This window comes from Neofelis nebulosa, chromosome 7 (genome assembly GCF_028018385.1).
Source record: "Neofelis nebulosa isolate mNeoNeb1 chromosome 7, mNeoNeb1.pri, whole genome shotgun sequence".
NCBI classification, from domain to species: Eukaryota; Metazoa; Chordata; class Mammalia; order Carnivora; family Felidae; genus Neofelis; species Neofelis nebulosa.
In genome coordinates, this window is record NC_080788.1 from 34,635,472 (window position 1) to 34,657,958 (window position 22,487).

The 22,487-nt window shown below is 38.7% G+C and overlaps 1 protein-coding gene across 11 annotated transcripts in view; it reads left to right on the plus strand.

Annotated features, from left to right (window-relative positions):
- The window catches only part of MYO9A (myosin IXA), a 280,075-nt gene extending 260,523 nt beyond the window's left edge, over window positions 1-19,552 (plus strand). For all 11 annotated transcript variants that reach the window (XM_058737154.1, XM_058737157.1, XM_058737152.1 and 8 more), the window contains 3 exons: window positions 13,942-14,144; window positions 15,932-16,074; window positions 16,743-19,552. In XM_058737154.1, coding sequence (XP_058593137.1) covers window positions 13,942-14,144; window positions 15,932-16,074; window positions 16,743-17,206 — 810 coding nt within the window. In that variant the 3' untranslated portion in view covers window positions 17,207-19,552. The remainder of the gene's footprint in view (window positions 1-13,941; window positions 14,145-15,931; window positions 16,075-16,742) is intronic.
- The last annotated feature ends 2,935 nt before the right edge of the window (window positions 19,553-22,487 follow it).

The following is a 22,487-nucleotide window of genomic DNA, read 5'->3' on the forward strand; positions in this document are numbered from 1 at the left end:
ATGTGTTCCTCTGCTTCTTCCAGTCTGCTGTCATTCCATCAAGTATACCTCTCATTTAATGGTCTCACTGATGTTCTCCACTCCTTTCTCAAGTCCAGTGAGTATCCTTATGATCATTGCTTTAAATTCTCCATCAAGCATGTTACTTACATCTGCTTTGCCCAGATCCCTGGCCATGGCCTTGTCCTATTCTTTCATTCAAATTCCTCTGTCTTTACATTTTGTCTAAGTTCCTGTGCCCATTTCTCTGTGTCAGTAAAGTCAGCTGTATCTGTTCTTGAGGGTAATAGCTTTATGAAGAAGAGTCCTTTAGTCCCTGTAGTATAGTGTCCCCTGTTCCCCAGGGCCTGGTGTCTCTAAGAATTTCTCCAATGTGTGCTGCATGCACTCTGTTGTTGTGTGTTGGCCAGTCATCTGCAGATGCAGAGGTTCTGTTTGCCTGTTATAGGCAATGTTTGTTCCCTGACGTGAGTGTAGCATGTTTAACTAGGTATGCTCTAGTCTGCTAGTGAAATGAGATCTGTAGCCACTGCCATGGGAACCAAGGGGTTGCAAAACTCCTTCACTGGGAGATGAGGTATTGCCAGGGATTTGGGCCAGTCTTCTGGAGGAAAAGGCCATCTGCACTGAGACAGAGGCAAATGTGACTGGGTAGGGTGGTTCTTCTGGAGTGTAGAGTGGGATGGGCAGACTTGAGGTAAGCAACTTAGGTAGCAAGTGTTGGTGCTGCACTGGTTCTTGGTGCCCTGTGCTTATGCTGAGGGATGGGGGAGAGAAATGGCACCTGCCAATTCCTTTGTTCCTGAAGGGGTCTCTCCATGATCACTGGCCCTCTTGGACATACTCGGAGATGAGAAACTAACCTCCCACTGTGTCCTGGTGCTTTTCAGAGTGCTCTCTCCCTGCTATATTTTCATGGGCTGTTTGTCCTGCCTTTTCTGCAAGTACAGCCCCCAAATCCTCTGAGCTCTCCCAGAGGCAAGAATGTTGACCTTTAAAACCAGGCTTTAAGCCTCACTGGTTGCAATAACTTTAAAAACTCAAACCCTCTCTCTTTAGAAAGAGAGCCAATTGCTATGGGAATAATTTTCTTGGTGCACTCTCCTGTGTGTTAGTCTCTCTCTCACCCTTCACAGCCACAGCTCCTCCCCATTTGCAGCAGCCACAATCCATTTCTCTTCCAAGCTGTGTTTCTGCACTTCCTGCCTCCTTCAGTGTCGTCTCTTCTCTTCCTGTGGAGTTTGTTCTGCCAGTCTTTACATCGATTTCTGGGGATTTTGGATGATTTGATAGCTGTCTAGTTCTATTTGTGAGATAAAGCAAGCCTAGGGTCCTTTTATTCCTCCACCATCTTCCCTCCAAGGTCAAGGAAAGTTTTGTAACCCTTTACCTACAGATGTGATCTGAGTAAAAATAGCAAAATAATATTTGGGGAGACTTTAACAAGTTGATACTAAAATTCATAAGAAAGTAAAGAAGAAATATCCTTAAAAAAGAAAAAGAACATTAAAGTGAGTGACATTTTAAAGATATATTATTCAATAAATAGTGAAGGAAAAATGGGTACCATATGGGGAAAAAACAAGAATTAAAATACTGATTCAAGTGAATCAAAGACTAAAAAGTACAAACTAAAGGTACTAGAAGTATATAGTTGAGGCATTCTAGTTTTTCAGGGCTGCTCACTGCCCTGCATCCTGCAGTTATTAAAGCATCCTACTCCTGGGGCGCCTGGATGGCGCAGTCGGTTAAGCGTCCGACTTCAGCCAGGTCACGATCTCGCGGTCCGTGAGTTCGAGCCCCGCGTCAGGTTCTGGGCTGATGGCTCGGAGCCTGGAGCCTGTTTCCGATTCTGTGTCTCCCTCTCTCTCTGCCCCTCCCCTGTTCATGCTCTGTCTCTCTCTGTCCCAAAAATAAATAAAAAACGTTGAAAAAAAAAAAATTAAAGCATCCTACTCTTTACCTTCACACTGCCAAAATATCCAAGAGGAAATTCAATTCAGCTGAAAGGGTAGTTGTAGAAGAGCCCAAGAGGAAATCAGCAAGGTGGTCAAATAAAACCTCTTCCTACAAAAGTTGAAACCAAGCCATTAAAAGTGGCAGAAAAGGATCGATCTTTGGGGGGGGGGGGGGGGGGGTTGCAAACAAAAGGGAAAGGGGGAGCAAAAAGAAAACAGACTGAAGTGGCTAACCAAGAAACTGAAAACATCTTCAGAAAACAGAGAAACTGAGGCTAAGTACAATGAAATTGATAGCATTTATCAGGTAAGTGATCCCTGTATTACACTTCTTGTCCAATCCAGAAGAAGTTTTTTAATCGCCATTTTGTAAATGTGAGTTTTTTAGAACTCTAAAAACATGTGTTTTGTTTTTTTCTTCCCCCCCCAGCTTTATTGCACTATAATTGACATATAACATTGTGTAAATTTAAGGTATACAGCACAATGATTTATGTATATATCATGAAATGATTACCACAATACACTTAGTTAGACATTCATCACCCCACATAGTTACCTTTTATGTGTATGTGTGTGGTTAGAACATTAAAGGTCTACTCTCTTAGCAGCTTTCAATATACAATATAGTATTGTTTACTGTAGTCGGCCTGTTGTACATTGCATCCCCATAATTTATGCTTCTTATAACTAGAAATTTGTACCCTTTGACCAGTATTGTCCATTTCCCCTACGCCCTCACCCCAGCCCCTGGCAACCACCAGTCAATCTACTCTGTTTCCATGAGTTCAGTTAAAAACACAGAAGACGGGACCCTGACTAGGACAATATATTTTCAAAACACGTATGTGAAGAAAGATTTGCTTGAAAAATATTAACTGGGAAACTCTACAATAAGAAAACAAACTCTCCAAATTAAAATAAATAGGGCAATATGAGTAGACACCTTACCAAATAATGTACATAAGTGGGAAATCAGTATGTGTATGTTGCTCAACTTGGGGAATTATTAGAAAATGATATGGATTGTCCATTAAGGAAAAGCAAATTAAAACACTGGTGAGATTCTCTATCCATCTATCAGAATGGCTAAATACCAAAACTGACAATACCACTTGCTGGTGAGGATGTGGGACAAGAAGAAATCTCATTCATTGCTGATGGGAATACAAATGGTACAGCCTCTTAAGAAATCTTGCCAGATTCTTTTGAAGCTAAACATAGTGTCACCATATGGTATAGCAGCTGTGCCCCCAGTGCATTTACCGAACAGGCGTGGTAACATACATCCACATAAAACCACTAAGAGCATATACAAAGCTGATTTATGAAAAGAAGAGAATCCCATTTCCTTCCATTTTGAAATCATGAAATCAAATGCTAGTTTATTTTTTGTATGAACTAATCATGGTGAGCATTAAGTAATGTAAAGAATTGTCAAGTCAATATGTTGTACACTTGAAGCTAATATTATATGTCAGTTATACTGCAAAAATAAACCAAAATTATATAGTGTAAGAGGGTTCCATTTTCTCCACATCCTTGCCAACACCTGTTGTTTCCTGTGTTGCTAATTTTAGCCATTCTGGCTAAAGTGGTGTGAGGTTATCAATATCTCATTGTAGTTTTGATTTGCACTTGCCTGATGATGAGTGATGTTGAGCATCTTTTCATGTGTCTGTTAGCCATCTGTCCTTTGGAAAAATGCTTTTCATGTCTTCTACCCATGTTTTTACTGGATTATTTGTTTTGGGGATATTGAGTTTTGTAAGTTCTTTATATATTTTGGATACTAACCCATTATCAGATAGGTCATTTGCAAATATCTTCTCCCGTTCTTTAGGTTGCTTTTTAGTTTTGTTAATTGTTTCCTTCAATATGCAGAAGCTTTTTATTTTGATAAAGTCCAAATAGTTTATTTTTGCTTTGTTTCCCTTGCCTCAGAAGACATACCTAGTAAGAAGTTGCAGCTGCTGACGTCAAAGAAGTTACTGCCCTCTAGGTCTTTAATCCGTTTGGAATTTATTTTTGCATATAGTGTAAGAAAGTGGTCCAGTTTCATTCTTCTGCATGTTGTTCAGTTTTCCCAACACTATATGTCGAAGAGACTCTCTTTTCCATTGGATATTCTTTCCTGCTTTGTTCAAGATTAATTTGATTATATAGTTGTGGGTTCTTTTCTGGGTTTTCTATTCTGTTCCATTGATCTGTGTGTCTGTTTTGTGCCAGTACTATACTGTCTTGATCATTACAGCTTTATAATATAACTTGAAGTCTGTAATGGCGACGCCTCCAGCTTCACTTTTTTTTTCCAAGATGACTTTGGCTATTTGGGGTCTTTTGTGGTTCCATACAAATTTTAGGATTGTTTGTTCTAGCTCTGTGAAAAATCCTGGTGGTACTTTGATAGGGATTGCGTTAAATGTGTAGATTGCTTTGGGTAATATAGACATTTTAACAATATTTGTTCTTGTAGTCCATGAACATGGAATGTTTTTTCATTTCTTTGTGTCATCTTCAGCTTCTTTAATCAGTGTTTTATACTGTTAATGGGAATGCAGACTGGTGCAGCACTCTGGAAAACACTATGGAGGTTCCTCAAAAAGTAAAAAATAGGTCTACCCTGGGGTGCCTGGGTGGCTCAGTCAGTTAAGCGTCTGGCTTTAACTCAGGTTATGATCTTATGGTTCGTGGATTTGAACCCCACATCAGGCTCTGTGCTCTGACAGCTTGGAGCCTGATGCCTGCTTCAGATTCTATGTCTCCCTCTCTGCCCCTCCCCCACTCACGCTCTCTCTCTCAAAAATAAATGAACATTAAAAAACATATACAGCTACCCTATGATCCAGCAATTGCCCTACTAGGCTAGGTATGTACCCAAAGGATACAAAAAATACTGATTCAAAGGGACATGCACCCTGATGTTTATAGTAGCATTATCAACCAATAGCCAAGACATGGAAGCAGCTCAAGTGTCCATTGATTGATGAATGTAAAAGATGTGGTATATGTATACAATGAAATAATACTCAGCCATGAAAAAGAATGAGATCTTGCCATTTGCAGTGACATGGATAGAACTAGAGAGTATTATACTAAGCGAAATAGGTCAAAGAAAGACAAATACCATATGATTTCACTCTTGTGGAATTAAGAAATAAAACAAATGGATATGGAACAAAAGAGGCAAATAAAGAGACAGACTCTTAATTGTAGAGAACAAATTGATGGTTCCTGGAGAGGAGGTGCGTGGGGGTGCGGGGTGGGGGGAGTAGGTGAAATAGGTGATGGGGGTTAAGGACTTGTTGTGATGAGCACCAGGTGTTGTATGGAAGTGGTGAATCACCAAATTCTACACCTGAAACTAATATTATACTGTATGTTAGCTAATTGGAATTTAAATTAAAACTTGGAAAAAATTTTAATGAAAAAAATACATACTTTAAAAAAAAATTAAAAACAGTTACCTGTCCATAAGTATGATAATGTCTTAAACTGTTCCCTGATCTATGAGAATTGTGTGTTATCTGTGACACCTTTGGTAGTGGTAGTCCAGCTTTTCCTAGGAACTTGGATTTGAAATTTTGAGTATTATATATCATATTAAACATGGATTAGTTGGATTTCAGAGCTAACACTTAATCAATATTTGAAGATAATTATAGTTGGTATCCTAATTTTAGGAATAATTTGTCCCTAAAGTTTAAGCTGGAAAATCACTGAAATAAGTTCTCCAAAAAGGACTACAATATGGCTTTGTATTAATTAAATAATAATTAATGCAAATTGGTCCAAATTGTTCATAAAGTATGTGATCAATCCAAACCAATAAAATTCCTTTCGTGATAGAAAAATACACTGTAACCTTGGAGTAGAGAAGGTTTTCCTATTACAAAAAAACATGAAAAGTTGATAGGTTCATCAGCATAAAAACAAAGTATTATTACTGAATGATAGAAATGACCATAAGCAAGGCACAAAGGAAATGACACATCCTAAGAAAATAGTTACAACTCATATCACAAGGTCTAATTTTCCCTAATCAATAAGGAGAAACTCCTATAAATAGGAGAAAGACTGGCTACCTAGTGAAAAATGAGCAAAAGATTCTACCAACCACTGCTCAAAGCATTAACTGCTGACTGTTTGAAAGTACAGAAAAGTGTAGAGAATAAAGGATATTATTCCACTCAAGCTACTGTTAATAATGTGGTATGTTTAGATTAAAAAAAAAAACAACCCGACAGTATACAAATTTATGTCCAGTTTCTAACACAGTATTAGCATTTTCCATGTTTCTAAAAGCTCTATGTAATCAACTTGAAAACTTAATTTTTTTTTTAGGGATACACTCATTTGTGATTTTAATATTAAGCTTTGACCTTGTAAGACAACTCTGAGCTGTAGGGGCTTCAATTTCTACTTCATCTTTATTTAATACTTGTTAGAGATGAGGCCTGTAAGGTTTGTTTGATTTTCTTCAGCTCTTCTAAGTAATTCCTAGCTAAACCATAGTGAGCTACTCAGTCAGCTAGGTGATGGTATGAACGCTGAACAAAGGCAACTCTTTTTTGAATATTGGTGTGTACCGGGAATAAGTTCATAGTTTTCAGCTTCCTGAGGCTTTTGTATCACATTATGTTTTAGTCATTCATTTGGCTTCATTAAAATAGTCAAAGTCAAGATGTCCTGGAATTTATAATGTGATTCTGACTGGTCATGGACTGTCAGTGGACTTTAGCACTGTGTTGATACTAACTCTAAACCCCGTTCTCTGCCTCCATTCCACAGTGCCATCTTCTTCCGAGTCATCCTTTGTTAAATTTACAGACTGATCTTCTGGTTTTAAGGGCCTTTTTCTTAATATATTCTTTACTTTTTGAACTCAGAACTGAAAGTGGAATAGCAATCTTGTAATGCTCTTGATTTTCATCCTGTTGTGTGTTTTAGAATGCATGAGTTTGGAAGAGTTAGCATGAATTTCCGTAGGGCTGCCCTCCACTTTACCTTAATACCTGGACTAAATCAGTAGTTTCTCTTTCTTAGACAGTATATCTTCCTTCTTTCTTCCCCAAATCAACTCAGAAATCTATCATTTATTGTCCTGTGCTATTCAAAAGATATTGATATGTTTGCATAAAGTGCTAACTTTGAAAAGGACCTCTTAAAATATCTTTTTTATTGTGAAATACAACACATATGGAAAAGCACAGAAACATACATCTATTAATGAATTATACAGTGAATATCCAAATACCACCCATAGTTCAAGAAGTTGATTTCTAGCACTCCCAGAAGCTCTCCTCTTTCTCTTTCCAAACATAATTCTTTCTCTCTGTCCCAGGGTAAGCGATAATCTGAGTTTTATGTTAATCACTTACTCTGTTTTCTTTGTTGTTGTATGTATCTCTGAACACTATAGTTTTGTTTTGCCTGTTTTAGAGCTTTATAAACATGGATTCATATAGCACATATTATTTTATATCTGACTTATTTCACTCAATGTTATATGTGTAAGACTTATCCATATTGTTGTGTTTCGTTGTATCTTGTTAACTGTATAGTATTCCAATGCATGTGTATACCATAATTTATACACACAAATGTCCTAATGTTGAAGGACATTTGGCTTGTATTTGGGGGAATTGTGAATACTGCTATGAACATTCTGATACATGTATTTTTGCTGGACACATGCACATATTTTTGTTGGGAGTATATAGGAGCACAATTACTGGGCCATAGATACATGTATCTGCAACGTTAGTAAATAATAGCAAACTTTTTTCCAACATGGTTGTACTATACTAACAGTATATGAGGGTTCCCAGTTGTTCTACCCCAGTATGTATATTGCCAGATTCCTTCATTTTAGCCATTTTAATGGGTGTGTCAAAGTGGTCTAATTTGTATTTTTGTGCTGTGACTCTAATGTGCTTAAGCACCTTTTCATACCGAAATTGGCCATTTGGACAATGCAAACTGTTGCAGCCACTCTGGAAAACAGTATGGAGTTTCCTCAAAAAGTTAAAAATAGAACTACCATACATTCAAGTAATTGCACTACAAGGTATTTACCCAAAGAATACCAAAAAATACAGATTCGAAGGGGTACATGCACCCCAATGTTTATAGCAGCATTATCAATAATAGTCTAATTATGGAAAAAGCCCATGTGTCCATCAATTGATGAATGGATAAAGGTGTGGTACACACACACACACACACACACACACACACACACACACACACACACACTGGAATACTACTCAGCCATCAAAAAGAATGAAATCTTGCCATTTGCAATGACTTGCATGGAACTAGAGTATATTATGCTAAGCAAAATAAGTCAGGCAGAGAAAGACAATTACCATATGATTTCACTCATGTGGAATTTAGAAGACAAAACAGATGAACATATGGGAGGGGGAAAAAGATAAGCAAACCATAAGAGACTCTTAATGTAGAGAACAAACTGAGGGTTGATGGAGGAAGGTGGGTGGAGGATAGGCTAGATGGGTGATGTGTGTTAAGGAGGGCAGTTGTTATGACGAGCACTGGGTGTTATGTAAGTGATGAATCACTGAATTCTATTCCTGAAACCAATACTACGCTATATTTAACTAACTAGAATTTAAATAAAAATTTGGAGAAAAAATAAAGTTTTGTTTGTAGAGATTTTACACATCTTTAGTTTGAATTAATACTAGAATTTTAATATTTTTAATACAATTTAAATGTTTAAAATATTTATGTTTTTTGCTCATTACATACAGTTGATTTTGGTATTTTTCACCTTGTATCCAGCAGCCTTGCTGAACTCACTTATTCTAATAATTTTTCTGTGCATTTCTTTAGATTTTCTACCTCTACAATCAGGTTGTTCATGAGTCATGATAGTTTCATTTGTTCTTTTATAGTCATTATGCCTTTTATTTCTTTCTCTTACATCAGCTAGAACCTCCAGTACAGTGGTGGTAAGGATCCTTCTTGGCATGTTCCCCAACTCACTGGGAAAGCTTTTAATAGGACTTTTGTAGTTTGTTTTTGAGATTCAGTACGTTCCCTTTTATTCTTGGTTTTCTAAGAGTTGTTACTATGATTTAATGCTGAATTTTATGAATTGCCATTACTATATGTAGTTTGGTGTTCATGAGACTTTTCTATTTTACTGACATGTATACACACATACAGTGGATTTCTAATGTTAAAACTATCATGTTTGCTAGTAAAATCATCTGGGCCCAGAGTTTTCTCTCTGGAAAGGTTTTAATTTTTGGATTAAATTTGTAAGATTATCCACATTTTTGGGGTGCTTGGGTGGTTCAGTCAGTTAAGCATTCAACTTCAGCTCAGGTCATGATCTCACAGTTCGTGAGTTGGAGCCCTGTATCCAGCTTTGTGCTGACAGCTCAGAGCCTGGAACCTGCTTCAAATTCTTTGTCTCACTGTCTTTCTGACCCTCCCACACTCACACCCTGTCTCTCTCTCTCTCTCTCAAAAATAATAAATATTTTAAAAATGAAAAAAAAGATTATCCACATTTTAAAATATTTTCTTTAATGGTATTAATTACTTGGGTTTTAGTAGAAATTTCTCCACTCCTTATAAAATTTCAGATTTACTGACATAAAGTTGTTTATAGTAGCCTCTTAACCTTTTCATATCCTTTTCACTACTACATATTTATAGTAGTGCCCCCTGTTTCATTCCTGCCTTTGGTTATTGTAAATTCTTAATTTTTCTTTCTCAGTGTTGCCAGGTTTCTGATTTTTCAAAAAGTTACATTTGGACTTTGTTTTTCTCTATTCTGATGTTCATTTACTCTTATCTTTATTTCCTTTTTTTCTCCTTGGGTTTATTTTTTTGTTCTTTATCTAGCTTCCTGAAATTGATGCTTATTACCTCATTAATTTTTAGCCTTTCTTCTTTTCTAATGTATGCATGTAAGGCTATAACTTTAAGGTAGACAGTGTTAAACTGTATCTCATGTATTTTGATATTGTTATTTAGTTCAAAATAATTTCTAATTTCCTTTGTGATTTCTTCTTTGTTCATGGATATTTTAAAGTCTCTTTAAAGTTTCTTAATTTCTGAATATATAGGGACTTTTAGTTTTCTCTTTGTGATGACACTTTCAGGAAATTATTTTAAGTTACTTTAAAGAACTTGGAAATATATTGTCTTGGTATATGTACTTTAAAATAATGAGTATTCTGAAGTCGTTAGATACTGAATTCTTGTATGTCTTGTCTCATCATGCAGTGCTGTTACAATATCACTGACCAGATTCCCTATGCTGTACTTTCCGTCCCTGTGACTTACAATTCCAAAGCTGGAAGCCTGTATCTCCTGCTTCCTCTGACCCATCGTACCCATCCTCCCACTCCCTTCCCCTCTATCAACCACCAGTTTGTTCTCTGTATTTATAGCTCTGATTCTGCTTTTTGTTTATTCATTTGTTTTGTATTTTAGATTCCACATATAAGTGAAACCATGGTTTTGCCTTTCTCTGACTTTTTCACTTAGCATGATACCCACTAGAGCCATCCATGTTGTCACAAACGGCAAGATCTCATCCTTTTTTATGGCTGAGCAGTAGTCCACATATGCGCGTGTGCGCGCACATACACACACACACACACACACACACACACACACACACACACACACACAACATACCACATCTTCTTTATCCGTTTATCAGTCGATGGACACTTGGACTGCTTACATAATTTGGCTATTGTAAATTAATGCTGCAATAAACACAAGGATGTATACATCTTTTCAGATTAGTGTTTTCATTTTCTTTGGGTGAATGAATACCCAGTAGTGGAATTACTGGATCATATGGAATTTCTACTTTAAAATTTTTGAGGAACCTCCATACTGTTTTCCAAAGTGGCTGTACCAATTTACATTCTCACTCACCATCAGTGTAAAAAGGTTCTTTTTTTCTCCATATCCTCACCATCATTTGTTATTTTTTGTCTTTAAGATGTAAGATGATATTTCATTATGGTTTTGATTTGTATTTCCCTGATGATGAATAATGTTGAGCATCTTTTCACGTGCCTGTAGGCTGTCTGCCCGCTTTGGAAAAATGTCCATTCAGGTCCTCTGCCCATTTTTAAATTGGATTATTTCGTTTTTCTGGTTTTGAGTTGTATAAGTTCTTTATATATTTTGGATATTATCCCCTTATTGGATATATTATTTGAAAATATCTTCTCACATTCAGGTTGACTTTTTGTTTTGTTGCTGCTTTTCTTCACTGTGGAAAGGTTTTTTATTTTGATGTAGTCCTAGTATTTAGTTTTGTTTTTGTTTCCCTTGCCTTAGGAGACATAACTAGAAAAACGTTGCTATGGTCAGTGTCAAAGAAATTACCGTGTATGTTCTCTTCTAGCAGTTTTATGGTTTCAGTTCTCACATTTAGGTCTTTAATCCATTTTGAGTTTATTTTGGTGTGCTAGAAAGTGTTCCAGTTTTTTCTCTTGCATGTAACTGTCCAGTTTTTCCAGCGCCATTTGTTGAAGAGATTCCCTGTTGTGTATTCTTGCCTCCTTTATTGTATTAATTGACCTTATAAATGTGGATTTGTTTCTGGGCTCTCTGTTCTGTTCCATTGATTTATATGTCTGTTTTTGTGCCAGTACCATATTCTTGATTACTACAGCTTTGTAGTATGTCTTGAAATCTAGAATTGTGATACTTACAGCTTTGTTCTTCTTTCTCAAGATTGCTTTGGCTCTTTGGGATCCTTTATGATTCCACATAAATGTTAGTATTTGTTTTAGTTCTGTGAAAAATGCTGTTGGTATTTTAATAAAGATTACATTGAATCTGTAGATTGCTTTGGGTAGTATGGACATTTAAATATTAAATTTTCCTATTCATGAGCATGGGGTATATTTTCCCATTTGTTTGTGTCCTCTTCAGTTTCTTTCATCAGTGTTGCATAGTTTTTGGAGTACAGGTCTTTCACCTCTTTGGTTAAATTTATTCCTAGGTACTTTTTTCTTTTTGGTGCAATTGTGGATGGAATTCACAATGGTTCTTAGCTATTCTGTTTATGTATGGACTTATTTTTATTTATCTTTCTTAGAGGTTGAAAGCTTTCTTTCAGGTTGATAGGTTGATATCTTTAATGATTGGTTTTGAAAATGTTCTGCCATTATCTCTTTAGTGTTCTACAGGATCCTTTTCCTCTTCTGGTATTCTTTATATATATATATATATATATGGTAGATTTTTTTTTATTTTTCTCTCTCTTTTACCTTCTTTTCTGAATTTTTGCAGGAAAAGTTTTGTTTAGCGTTCTTTGCTTGATTCTTTATATTTTCTTCTGACATAATTAACTTCCAGTCTACTATTTTAGCGATATCTTTCTGTCTCCTTCAGCATGGTTATTTTAAGTCTGTCTGATAGCGACAGTATCTGGAGTCATTGAGGGTTTCTGGGTTTTGTTGTTTTCACTTACATTGTCTTGTCTCCTTTTGTGCTTGGTTACCTTTGATTATGTGTCATACATAGTATTTGAAAAACTATTTATAAAAATATTTTGAAGCCTGAGGTGATATTACTTTCTTCCAAGGTGTTTCTGTTTTTTCTCTCAGGTTCTAGGGTACTAGCAATCTGGGATTACTTTAATCCAGTTTTAGGAATTACAATTTTCTGGACCATTCAAATGACTGGAAGCTAGGCTACAATGTCCACAAAGACTGTTATTTCAGTTAACTCATTTAAGTTGCAAACATTGGGGATCCCAGCATCAGGCATGGAAGTTTTACCAGGCAGCAGTCCATACTCTTGCATGGGTCTGAACTCCAGTTTTTATTCTCTACCCCAGGGGTTGGCAAACTTTTTCTATAAAGGACCAGAGAGTAAATAATTTAGGCTTTGTGGACCATACAGTCTTTTGATGCAACAATCAATGCTGCCATTGTTTTTGAGAAGAGCCACAACGTGTGAATTAATGAGCGTGAATGTATTTCAATAAAGCTTTATTTACAAAATCAGGCACAAGGCCAGATTTGGCCCAGGGCCATAGTTTGTTAACCCCTGCTATAGTCAAAAACTCTGCTCAGATTCTCAGCCACCTCTTCTTAAATTTAGGTTAGCCCTGAATGCTGATCTAGCCTCTCTTTGGTCTGCTGTGTTAAATAGCTCTCTAATGCCTTCAAGAATATTTTGGGTTTTTTATGTTTTGCCCACTTGCTGTCAGCAGGAGGTTTAATCTGAAATACCTAGTCTGTGGTATTATCAGAAGCTAAAGTCACATACAAAGTTAACCAATTTAACAGCAATGAGATTTTTTTTTCCTCTTTGATCTCAGGAAGGAAATTTCTTGAGGTGTTCTCAGAGAATCTCTCTCACTGACATCCTTTGATATATAAATGACTTTTTCTTTAATGAAACTGACTTTTCAAGACATGTTTCTGTAGTCTTCCTAGAGTGATTGTGTATTCCAAGGTTAAATTTATAGAGCACTGTTGTCCATCAGAACTTTTCTGTGATGATGGAAATGTTCTATATCTTGCACTGTTCAATATGGTAGCTACTAGCCACCTGTGGCTATTGAGCACTTGAAATGTGTCTAGTGCAAATACCAAACTCCAATTTTACTTTACTTTTATTTAATTTTAACTAATTTAATTTTAAATAGCCATGTGTGGGTGGGTACTTAGTTTGGAGTGGATAAAGCTTAGATTAAATGAAGAATCTACTCTCAGTGCAAAATGTGTTCTTACAGTCTCACCCACCAAAGTGTCCATTTTCTAGTGCTTTTGCAAGAAATACTTAACCTAAATATATTCAATGGTCAGTAGTATCTCTCTAAATATCTTAGGGCTTGCAGAATGTTTCCATGTATTCCTACCATTCACCTGGTGTGATGGAAGTACACTTGCTATCCTCAACAGGCCACATAAAACCAATGCAGTCACTCAATTTAGTTTCTAACACATGTTTTTCTTTGCAGGGAAAGGGGCGACTTCGCCGAGGAAACTATCCAAGTCCATCCTCTCCTGTTGTAGTTCGGTTGCCCTCTATGTCTGATGTGCCAGAAGAGACCTTGACTAGTGAAACAGCTGTGGAGACTGACATCACAGAACAACAGCAAGCAGCTATGCAGCAGGAGGAGAGGGTACTGACTGAGCAGATTGAGAACTTACAGAAAGAGAAGTGAGTTTTCAGGAGGAAAGGGAGTGACCAGTTATTACCTGTTTTCCTTTCCTTCATTCTGTGCTTTCTTGATTTTTCCTTCCTTACTAAATATCTCCTATGTGTGAAGCACTGTATCAGGTGATACAGGGCATGCAGACATGTTACCTGGACTCGGGTAACAGCGTGAGAGTTGTCATTGTATTGACGGAAGCTCCATGAGCAGGGAGACCTGGAGATGCTGAACTGACACACTGCAACACGGTGTGTCAGTCTTAGCCAAGATTCCTCACAGGTCTAAGACCAGCCTCACTGACTAAATTGGTCTTTAAAAGGAGGAATGAGGATTCCTGGGTTAAGGCAGAGGCCCTTTCAAGAATGGGTATTACCCAGAACTCCCTAAAGGAAGGTTATTTTCTGAAGATCAGTGTAGCCATGGGGCCAACAATTAGATGGTCAGGATAAGGCAGCAGCTCTAGTGGGCGCTGGGATACCATGTAGGGAAATTGGTTGCAATTTAGGAGAGAGACAAATAGTCAACTCTGTGCCCTCTGCCATCCCTGGAGAAAGGGTAGGTAACAATAATACTATATTTGGGAGGATAATGTGGACAAGCTGTGGCTCTTTTTGAAGGTACTGTGTACTGGTTCTGGTTGAAAACGAAGACTCTTAAGCTTTAAGGGCATTTTTGTTCCTCAGTCTCACGATCCCAGGTCTGAGAGTTTGATGCATTAGGGAATATGGGAGTCTGTTGAAGTACTTTTTGCCTATCAGGACTGATTCTAGAATTTAGGCAAGCTAAAAAAGCAGCTGGGGCTCAGATATGCAGAACATGATAAGGCAGAAGTAGTATACATTGACCAGGGGCTGGTATTGGAGATACTGAAGGATGAGTAGTTCAAGCTTGGTAGAGTGGAAGCAAAGCTAAGAAGGCCCTGAAGGAGAAGAGACTTGATGTAAAAGGGAATAAGAATTGGAAGGATAAGGAGGTTGTGGGCTGATGTATTTCCAGGTGTAAGATCTGCCCATTGGAGAAAGTTGCCCACATAATGTGGAGGAAAGGTGGTTAGAAGTAGCAGACATAGAGGAACTTTTGTCTTAGAGGACTGAAGTGAGCTTTTACGAAGACGTTAATTGACACAGATCTGGGTGACACCAAGCAGTACTGAGAAAGCAAGATTAGGAGCCATGTACCAAAGACGTGAGAGAACAAGGGGGCTGAGAGGCAGGTGGGTGACTGATGAAGAGGAGCAGAGAATGCTGTGGGTGGGAGCAGCATAAGCTGCAAAGAACAGAAAAGATCAGTCAGCATTTGACTTCATCAGAGGCCTCTCTGTGTTTAAGGTGAGGATATCATCTATAGTGTAGTTAGTGCCTGTTTCATGGGAAATAGTTTAAGAGCTGGAAGGAATCTTAAGAGTTTATCTCATTAAATCTCTTTGTTTTGTGGATGAGGAAGCTGAGGTCCAGAGAGAGGAAAGTACACTCCTGCTGCATTATGTATGAGTTTAGAGTGAGTTTAGAACCCTGATCTGATTATCAGTCCCAAGTTCATTTTACCAAAATATCTTATAGCTGCAGCATCTTTTCCTACCTCACTCTTTGCTCTATTATAGGTCCCAGACTTTGCTGTTTTTAACCTTCATCATTACTGTGGCTTCCGGGTCTCCATCGCCACTTTGGTTGAGAACAGTAGGAAATGTGACTGTTTTTGTTACTTAAATTTCTTGCATCATAGGTCTTTTTTCCTGTTGTCTTCTTTCCACTTCTTATCAAATGCTAGTGGATTTCTTGATTACATCTTACAGGGAGGAGCTAACATTTGAGATGCTTGTATTGGAACCCCGTGCCTCTGATGATGAAACCCTGGAGTCTGAGGCCTCCATCGGGACTGCCGATAGCTCAGAAAATTTGAATATTGAGTCTGAAGGTGCCATCTCTGAGAAATCAGGTAAATGAACATACTAGACCAAAGTCTCCAGATTTTTTTTGTGAAGGAGGAGTAAGGATTCCCAAGCTAATAAGACAAAATTCCTTTCAAGAATGCCTAACCTTATGTGAGAAGGTGACAAAATCCTAAGGAGTTAAATATGTACTGATCTTTGTGAAACTTCCATTATATACTGTTCATTAGACCAAGCCTTTAATGCAATGCAGCTTTTTGTCAATTTAATGTTTTCTCCTCGATTTACCACAGAGAAAAACCCATAGTAACAACACACGTCGTCTTACCCATGAACCATGTTCCAGAGGTGGTTAGCAGGCATTGTGCCCTGCTGAGAGATGGGGTTATACCAAAGGAGGTGTTTAACCACCTGGCATGTCTCAGGGAGACGAAGAATTACTACATACCCTGGCAGTTTTTTAAATGACAGTGACAGTTGTAGGCCTCTCCTAATGGCATAGTCGAACTCCAGACTTCTTGGGGTTGATTCTGAAATGACCTACATAGAAATGGATAGCTTCTCGAGTTATGACTGTGCACAAAGTAGGTCAGCTTGGACCCTTCAGACCTCAGCCCACCCAATTTCACATGGGAATGGTGAAACTGATTCATTATGGAATGATTTGCTTTAGAGAAAATTGTCATTTATAGCTTTGATCTCTTCTTTGAATTAGAGAGAAGCTTAGCCCTTAGCTCCCTGAAGGCAGCTGGGAAGTCTGAATCTTCAAGCAAGTTCCGAAAGCAGCTAAAAAAGCAGGAAGACTCTTTGGATTCGGTGGACTCTTCAGTCTCTACTTTATGTTCGTCTAGCACTGCATCTTCTCATGGGACCAGAAAACGATTTCAGATTTATTCTAAATCTCCATTCTACCGAGCTGCCTCAGCTGGGGAGGTCCTGGGAATGGAAGGGCCACTGGGCCAGAGCAGATCCCTGGAAGACAGGCCTCAATTCATCAGCAGAGGAACCTTCAACCCTGAAAAGGGCAAACAAAAATTAAAGAATGTGAAAAACTCACCTCAGAAAACCAAAGAGACCCCAGAAGGGACAGTCTTGTCTGGCCGCAAGAAAACTGTGGACCCAGACTGCAGCTCCACCCAACAGCTAGCACTCTTTGGAAATAACGAGTTTATGGTCTGAACTGGCAGCTGTATGTCCCATCATGGCTACATAGTGGTAAACACACCTCCTCTTCGGGGCCTCTTCTCATCACCTTGTCCACAATAGTCCATCCTAATTGTGGTCCTGCCTCTTGCCCAAGCATACAACTGAGCACTTGTGTGCTAATTTCCTGGGCCTCCTGCAGAAGCAGAAAAGCCCCTTTGAAGCCTGCTGGGGATGGTGCCAGCTGTGCCTTGGCTGCTGTATTTGACTGGAGATTCCACCAAACAGAGCCATCAAGGGCCTGGGGATTTGGGCCAGTTGTGAGGTCTTTGTAGTTGCCTCTCCTCCATCTTCTTTTCCTTCCCAGATGTGGGTGTTGAACTGGAGGGGACATGGTGGGCCTGAGGGACCCGCTGATTTCTGACATTGAAAGAAAACATATAAATCTTTCTTAACCATGAAAGCAAAAGCCTTTGGGTTTATTTTGGGATAGTTAGGAGCTGGAGCAGAATATAATTTTTTTCCAAGGATTTATAAACAAAAAGCCTAAGCCCTCTATTTTAAGATTTTTGAGAAACACTCCATGTTATATTTTGGGGAAAGTAAAAAAGTAATTGTTTCCATGAAGCCATCAGAGCATGCCTCAGACATCTGGTTACACAATGAAGAAGAGAGTACATGTTTTGTTTTTTGATGATGTTCAGTGTCATAATAATCAATGCTGGTTTCACTCCTGGTTAGTTCTTGCCAAACATATTGCATGGGCTAAAGTTTCAGTAGCCTACTTTTCTCATATTTCCTGGTCCTAGGATTAGGTTCCTCTGATTTTTTTTTTTAAAGTCTCATCAGAGACATGGTGATCCCTAAACATGAGGGTTTCATCCTAATCCACCCAGGCCTTTCTCTTCGTATAGATTAAATTGAAGATCACAAACGAACCTGTTCATTTGCTGGTGGATTTCCACCATAAACTCAGACAAATAATGTGACCATTTAATCACTTCTCCCAAAACATTTATACACAACACTGCATGAATAAGTGTTAACAGAAAGCTGCCAAAAAATAAAAAAGTTTTTAATATAACCATCTAACTATTATCTTCTTTTCCTCAGACCATCAGTATTAAATAGATGAAAGAAAAATCAAGGACTACTTGAAGCTATTTTTGTTAATATTCTGGTTACTGAAGTTTACTGTAAATATATATGTATAGTACGCATATTTCTTTTTAACTTTATGCTTCCCTCCTTCCCATGGAATTTCTTCCCACAGATTAGGGGCCATTGGATAGGGGTGAGAGCCACTATCCCTGGGTTGAGGGAAAAATCAAACCATCTTTTTCACCACTGGGTGTCTCCACACACCTGAGCTATAATAATAGTATTTTAAGCTTCTTAGCATTTGTGGGATTAGAAATCTGTTTTTGCTATTTATAATATATGGAAAATGAAACATGATACTCTTTCTTGAGATAAGTATGTGAAAATGTTTATTTTTAAAGTTACTAAATGCATCTTGTCTAACTACCACATGCACTGTTCTGAAAAAGAGCCTTTACCATCTGTAACCTGAATTTTGGTTATTCTTTCTTTTCATACTTCTTCAATTTGAAGTTATGGAAATATTTAGACTTTGTTAAGGCAGAGTCTCTCCTGTTACACAACACTGAACCTCATGTCACTGCCTCAGTGGTTATTGTCAAGCCCCAGAGGTCGGACTTGGAACATCATTCTGAGTGGCAGCTAAAGGTAGCAGGAGTCTTACCTCTCCCTGGTTTGGTTTCAGAAATGAGCTAGGGAAAGGAATCTTTTTAAATCTCCAGAATGATGATGGCTGTGAGTAAATGTTAGATTTTATATCCCACAAACATCTGCCACCTTGTTTGTGCCGAGGAGTAATAAATTTAAAGCCTTTAAAAATCTGAATTTTGGAGAATCTCCTAGAGGAAAACCCAGCCCCTCAGCATGGTCATGTCCAAGTGGGATTGCTGGAGCCTCAGGGCCCCTTGCCGGGCCACACAGGTCTGCTTCAGGATTCCGGGGAGAGGAGTGTCCTCCTGGGCATTCACAGCTACTCTCCACTTGCTCCAGAACATTGGTTAAATACTATACAAAAAAGATATTACCCTTGTTGGATAGTCCTTTGGCCCTGAGGAACAGCCTGGAGGACACATCTCAGCATATGTTCTCCCTTCTAAATCTTTGCGGATTTTGTTTGTTTGCAAAATAAGTTTTTGGCAGTTAAAAAAGAAACTACTCATTATAGGTAGGTCACTTTATAGGAACTAGGCAGTGGATGATAAGAGACTTTATAATTTTTCTCAGGGACCTGAAACCTGAATTTGGATAAAATTAAATAAAAAATACTTGTTTTTCAGTTGCTAGATTTGTGGATTTCTAGTTATTTAACAAACTGCCAGAATGGAGGATGGTGGGGAGGAGAGATCCACACAAATGTTAAGAATGGAGAGAAAAAAAAAAAAAAAAAAAAAGGAGAGCAAGTGTGGGACCCTCCCTTTGAAGGAAAGAAAGCTTTTCTTCTCGTAGGATAACAGGTGTTGTTGGCCTGATAAAGAGTTGAAGCCATAATTCTTAAAAGCTGTCAGAACCAAGTGCTGTATCTTCCTCCATCTGATCTTAACTGGTCCTCTCCATGGTTCAAGTTGTCACCACAAAGCGACGCTGTATTATAGTCACTTACAATGAAGATGTTAACCCTTAATATGTGTCAAAGTCATGCTTCCTATTGCTTCTCCTTTGCTTTTCTCTGCTCTCAGATGCCACAAACAAAATCCCTGCGTGGCATCAGTGGGGCAGCCCCCCATCTGGAGCCCGTACTCCAGAATACAGAGAAATTCTGTTCATATCACACATTCCCAGCCCCAAACAAAGCCCAGATTTTCACTTCTCCCCATTAAAGCCAACATATCCTTTATCATGGAAAATGTAATAGCAGAGAAGTATAATTTTAGGGTTATGTTGTGTATCATTAAGTGAAGCAAATCTGTTCAACAGCAAGGATCAGGCAGGTGGCATGCTTAACGCACTCTGTACTTCCTGCCATTTTATTTACTTTGCCACTCTGGCCTTCTGGAAACACAAAGGGAGATAGAGAGTTCCCAGTATAGGCCTTGCACAGACAGGGACCTGAAGAAGGGATGGGATACCAGACCCCTACCTTCTCATGCTTTGGAAACCTGGTGCAGCTCTTACCCTGCTGGGAGGTTAGTGGAGACTTCCTGTGTTCCGTGACTGTAGGGTTGTTTTCACCGTCAAAGACCGAGGACGGGGGACCTAGAAGAAAAGAGGAGCTCCGGCAAGGTTCTGCAGGCCCACTTCAGTGACCGTGGGCCATGATTTTTTAAATGTAACTAACGAATGTGTACCTTTTATAAGCACTTTGGTGAACTAGAGAAGAAAGTATTCTCAGGATGTGTTCAAAGCTAAGAGGGTTTTTATTTTAAAATGAAACACAGTCCAGATGGCTTTCCTAATCCTCCTCTCTTCTCCCCTGTGGTGGGAGCTAGGCATGGGGCATGCGTCATTCTGTGTTGACAAATGTGTTATGTCTGTCCATATTTTGTGACAGTTCCCCTGCACTGTCCCCCAACAACACCATGCTAGCCTTGGTGGTAAAAGTCCCTGGTGTTTGAGGAAGTCCTCTGTTCTTCTGTGCCCCTAAAATATTTCTAACCACTTTTCTCTGGAACCACTCCCACATTTGATTTGGTGTTAAAGGAAACAGCAAGATGAAGAATGTGGAGATGGATCTATTTGGTCTTGTTGGTCTCTTGGCTAAAACTGTTTAAGGGGCCTATCACCTTGCTATCCATCTATATACTTAATGCCTGTTTATCAGCCCTCTTAGGTCATATAAAAGTTGCACCTTTTGAACCAAGTAATTGTATTTACTAGGGGAAAGGTGTGGATTACAGATTAGTATTATATTATTTTAATGGATTTAAAGTAATTTATAAGTATGCTGAGTGTAAATTTTTAAGACTATGTATTGTAAAAGGACATATCCTGTGAAATATATCATTTTACTGTTTAACAGAATAATTCTATAAAAAGAATGATTTATCTCACCCACGGAACTGATTACATTCCTGATGCAATCAAATCAACAGGCACTTTGTAATTTCCTTTTCGGTTGTTTTTTTTTTTTTTTTTTTTTTTCTTTTTTTTTGGAGGTGGGGGAGCAAGACATCATCTGTATGAAGTGCAGTTTGTGTCACTCAGAATATGCACTGTATAGCTACACAAAAGCAGCTTGATGAACAAATCACCCCGTGGCTCATTAAAGAACAAAGCTTCCAGAAGCAGCAATCCGTGTGGTTTGTTTTCTGACCATCCTGGCTCCCACCCTAACTCACTCCAGTCCCACTCCAATGGTTTTTGTTTAAGGAAAGGACTGAGCAGTTGGCAAAGTACAGAAACAGTAATTACTGGAACTCAGCTGAATTCAAGTGAAGGGTGAGATTCAAGCTGTTAGTTTTCTGTAATGGATGCTAGCTGCCAGCTGTTAAGACTTCCATTTAATCAGCTCAGAGCTAGGTGGACAGCCAAGACCGCAAGCCTACATTTAGGATCCTCACCAAAAAGACTGTGAAGAAGTAGCAATATCTGCTGTGGGCCCAGGAATTCAAGCCTAGGTTGTGCTTTTTGTTCTGGCTGTGATTTGGAGAAAGTTGTGAGCCCTTTCTGGGTGTCAGTTTTCTCATCTGTAAATGAGCTCCCTTCCTCGGGTTTACTTCTCTGTATAACTCCTGCTGACTCTCAGGTGTCCGTGTAAAGGGAAGTTTACTGGAAATTTACGCCTCCCCCTTGAACTGGCTTAGATGTCCTGTATTCTCAACAGAGCCCAGTATTTGTGCCATCAAAAATCTGTTTGATTAAGCTTCTCAAGGCAAGAAGTGTGCCTAGCTTGCTGACTCTTAGATCCCCAGCACCTAACAAAAAGTGCCCTTGCTTAGATACTGGATGAGCAACGTGAAGGAGATTGGGGGTTCCCAAATGCCAAACCAGGTCGAAGGTGAAATAGAAAATTACTCAGTTTTTAGTTAGAATTCTGAGATCATCTTCCCATTTCTTAAAAATTTTTTTTTTTTTTTCAACATTTTTTATTTTTGGGACAGAGAGAGACAGAGCATGAACGGGGGAGGGGCAGAGAGAGAGGGAGACACAGAATCGGAAACAGGCTCCAGGCTCCGAGCCATCAGCCCAGAGCCTGACGCGGGGCTCGAACTCACGGACCGCGAGATCGTGACCTGGCTGAAGTCGGACGCTTAACCGACTGCGCCACCCAGGCGCCCCA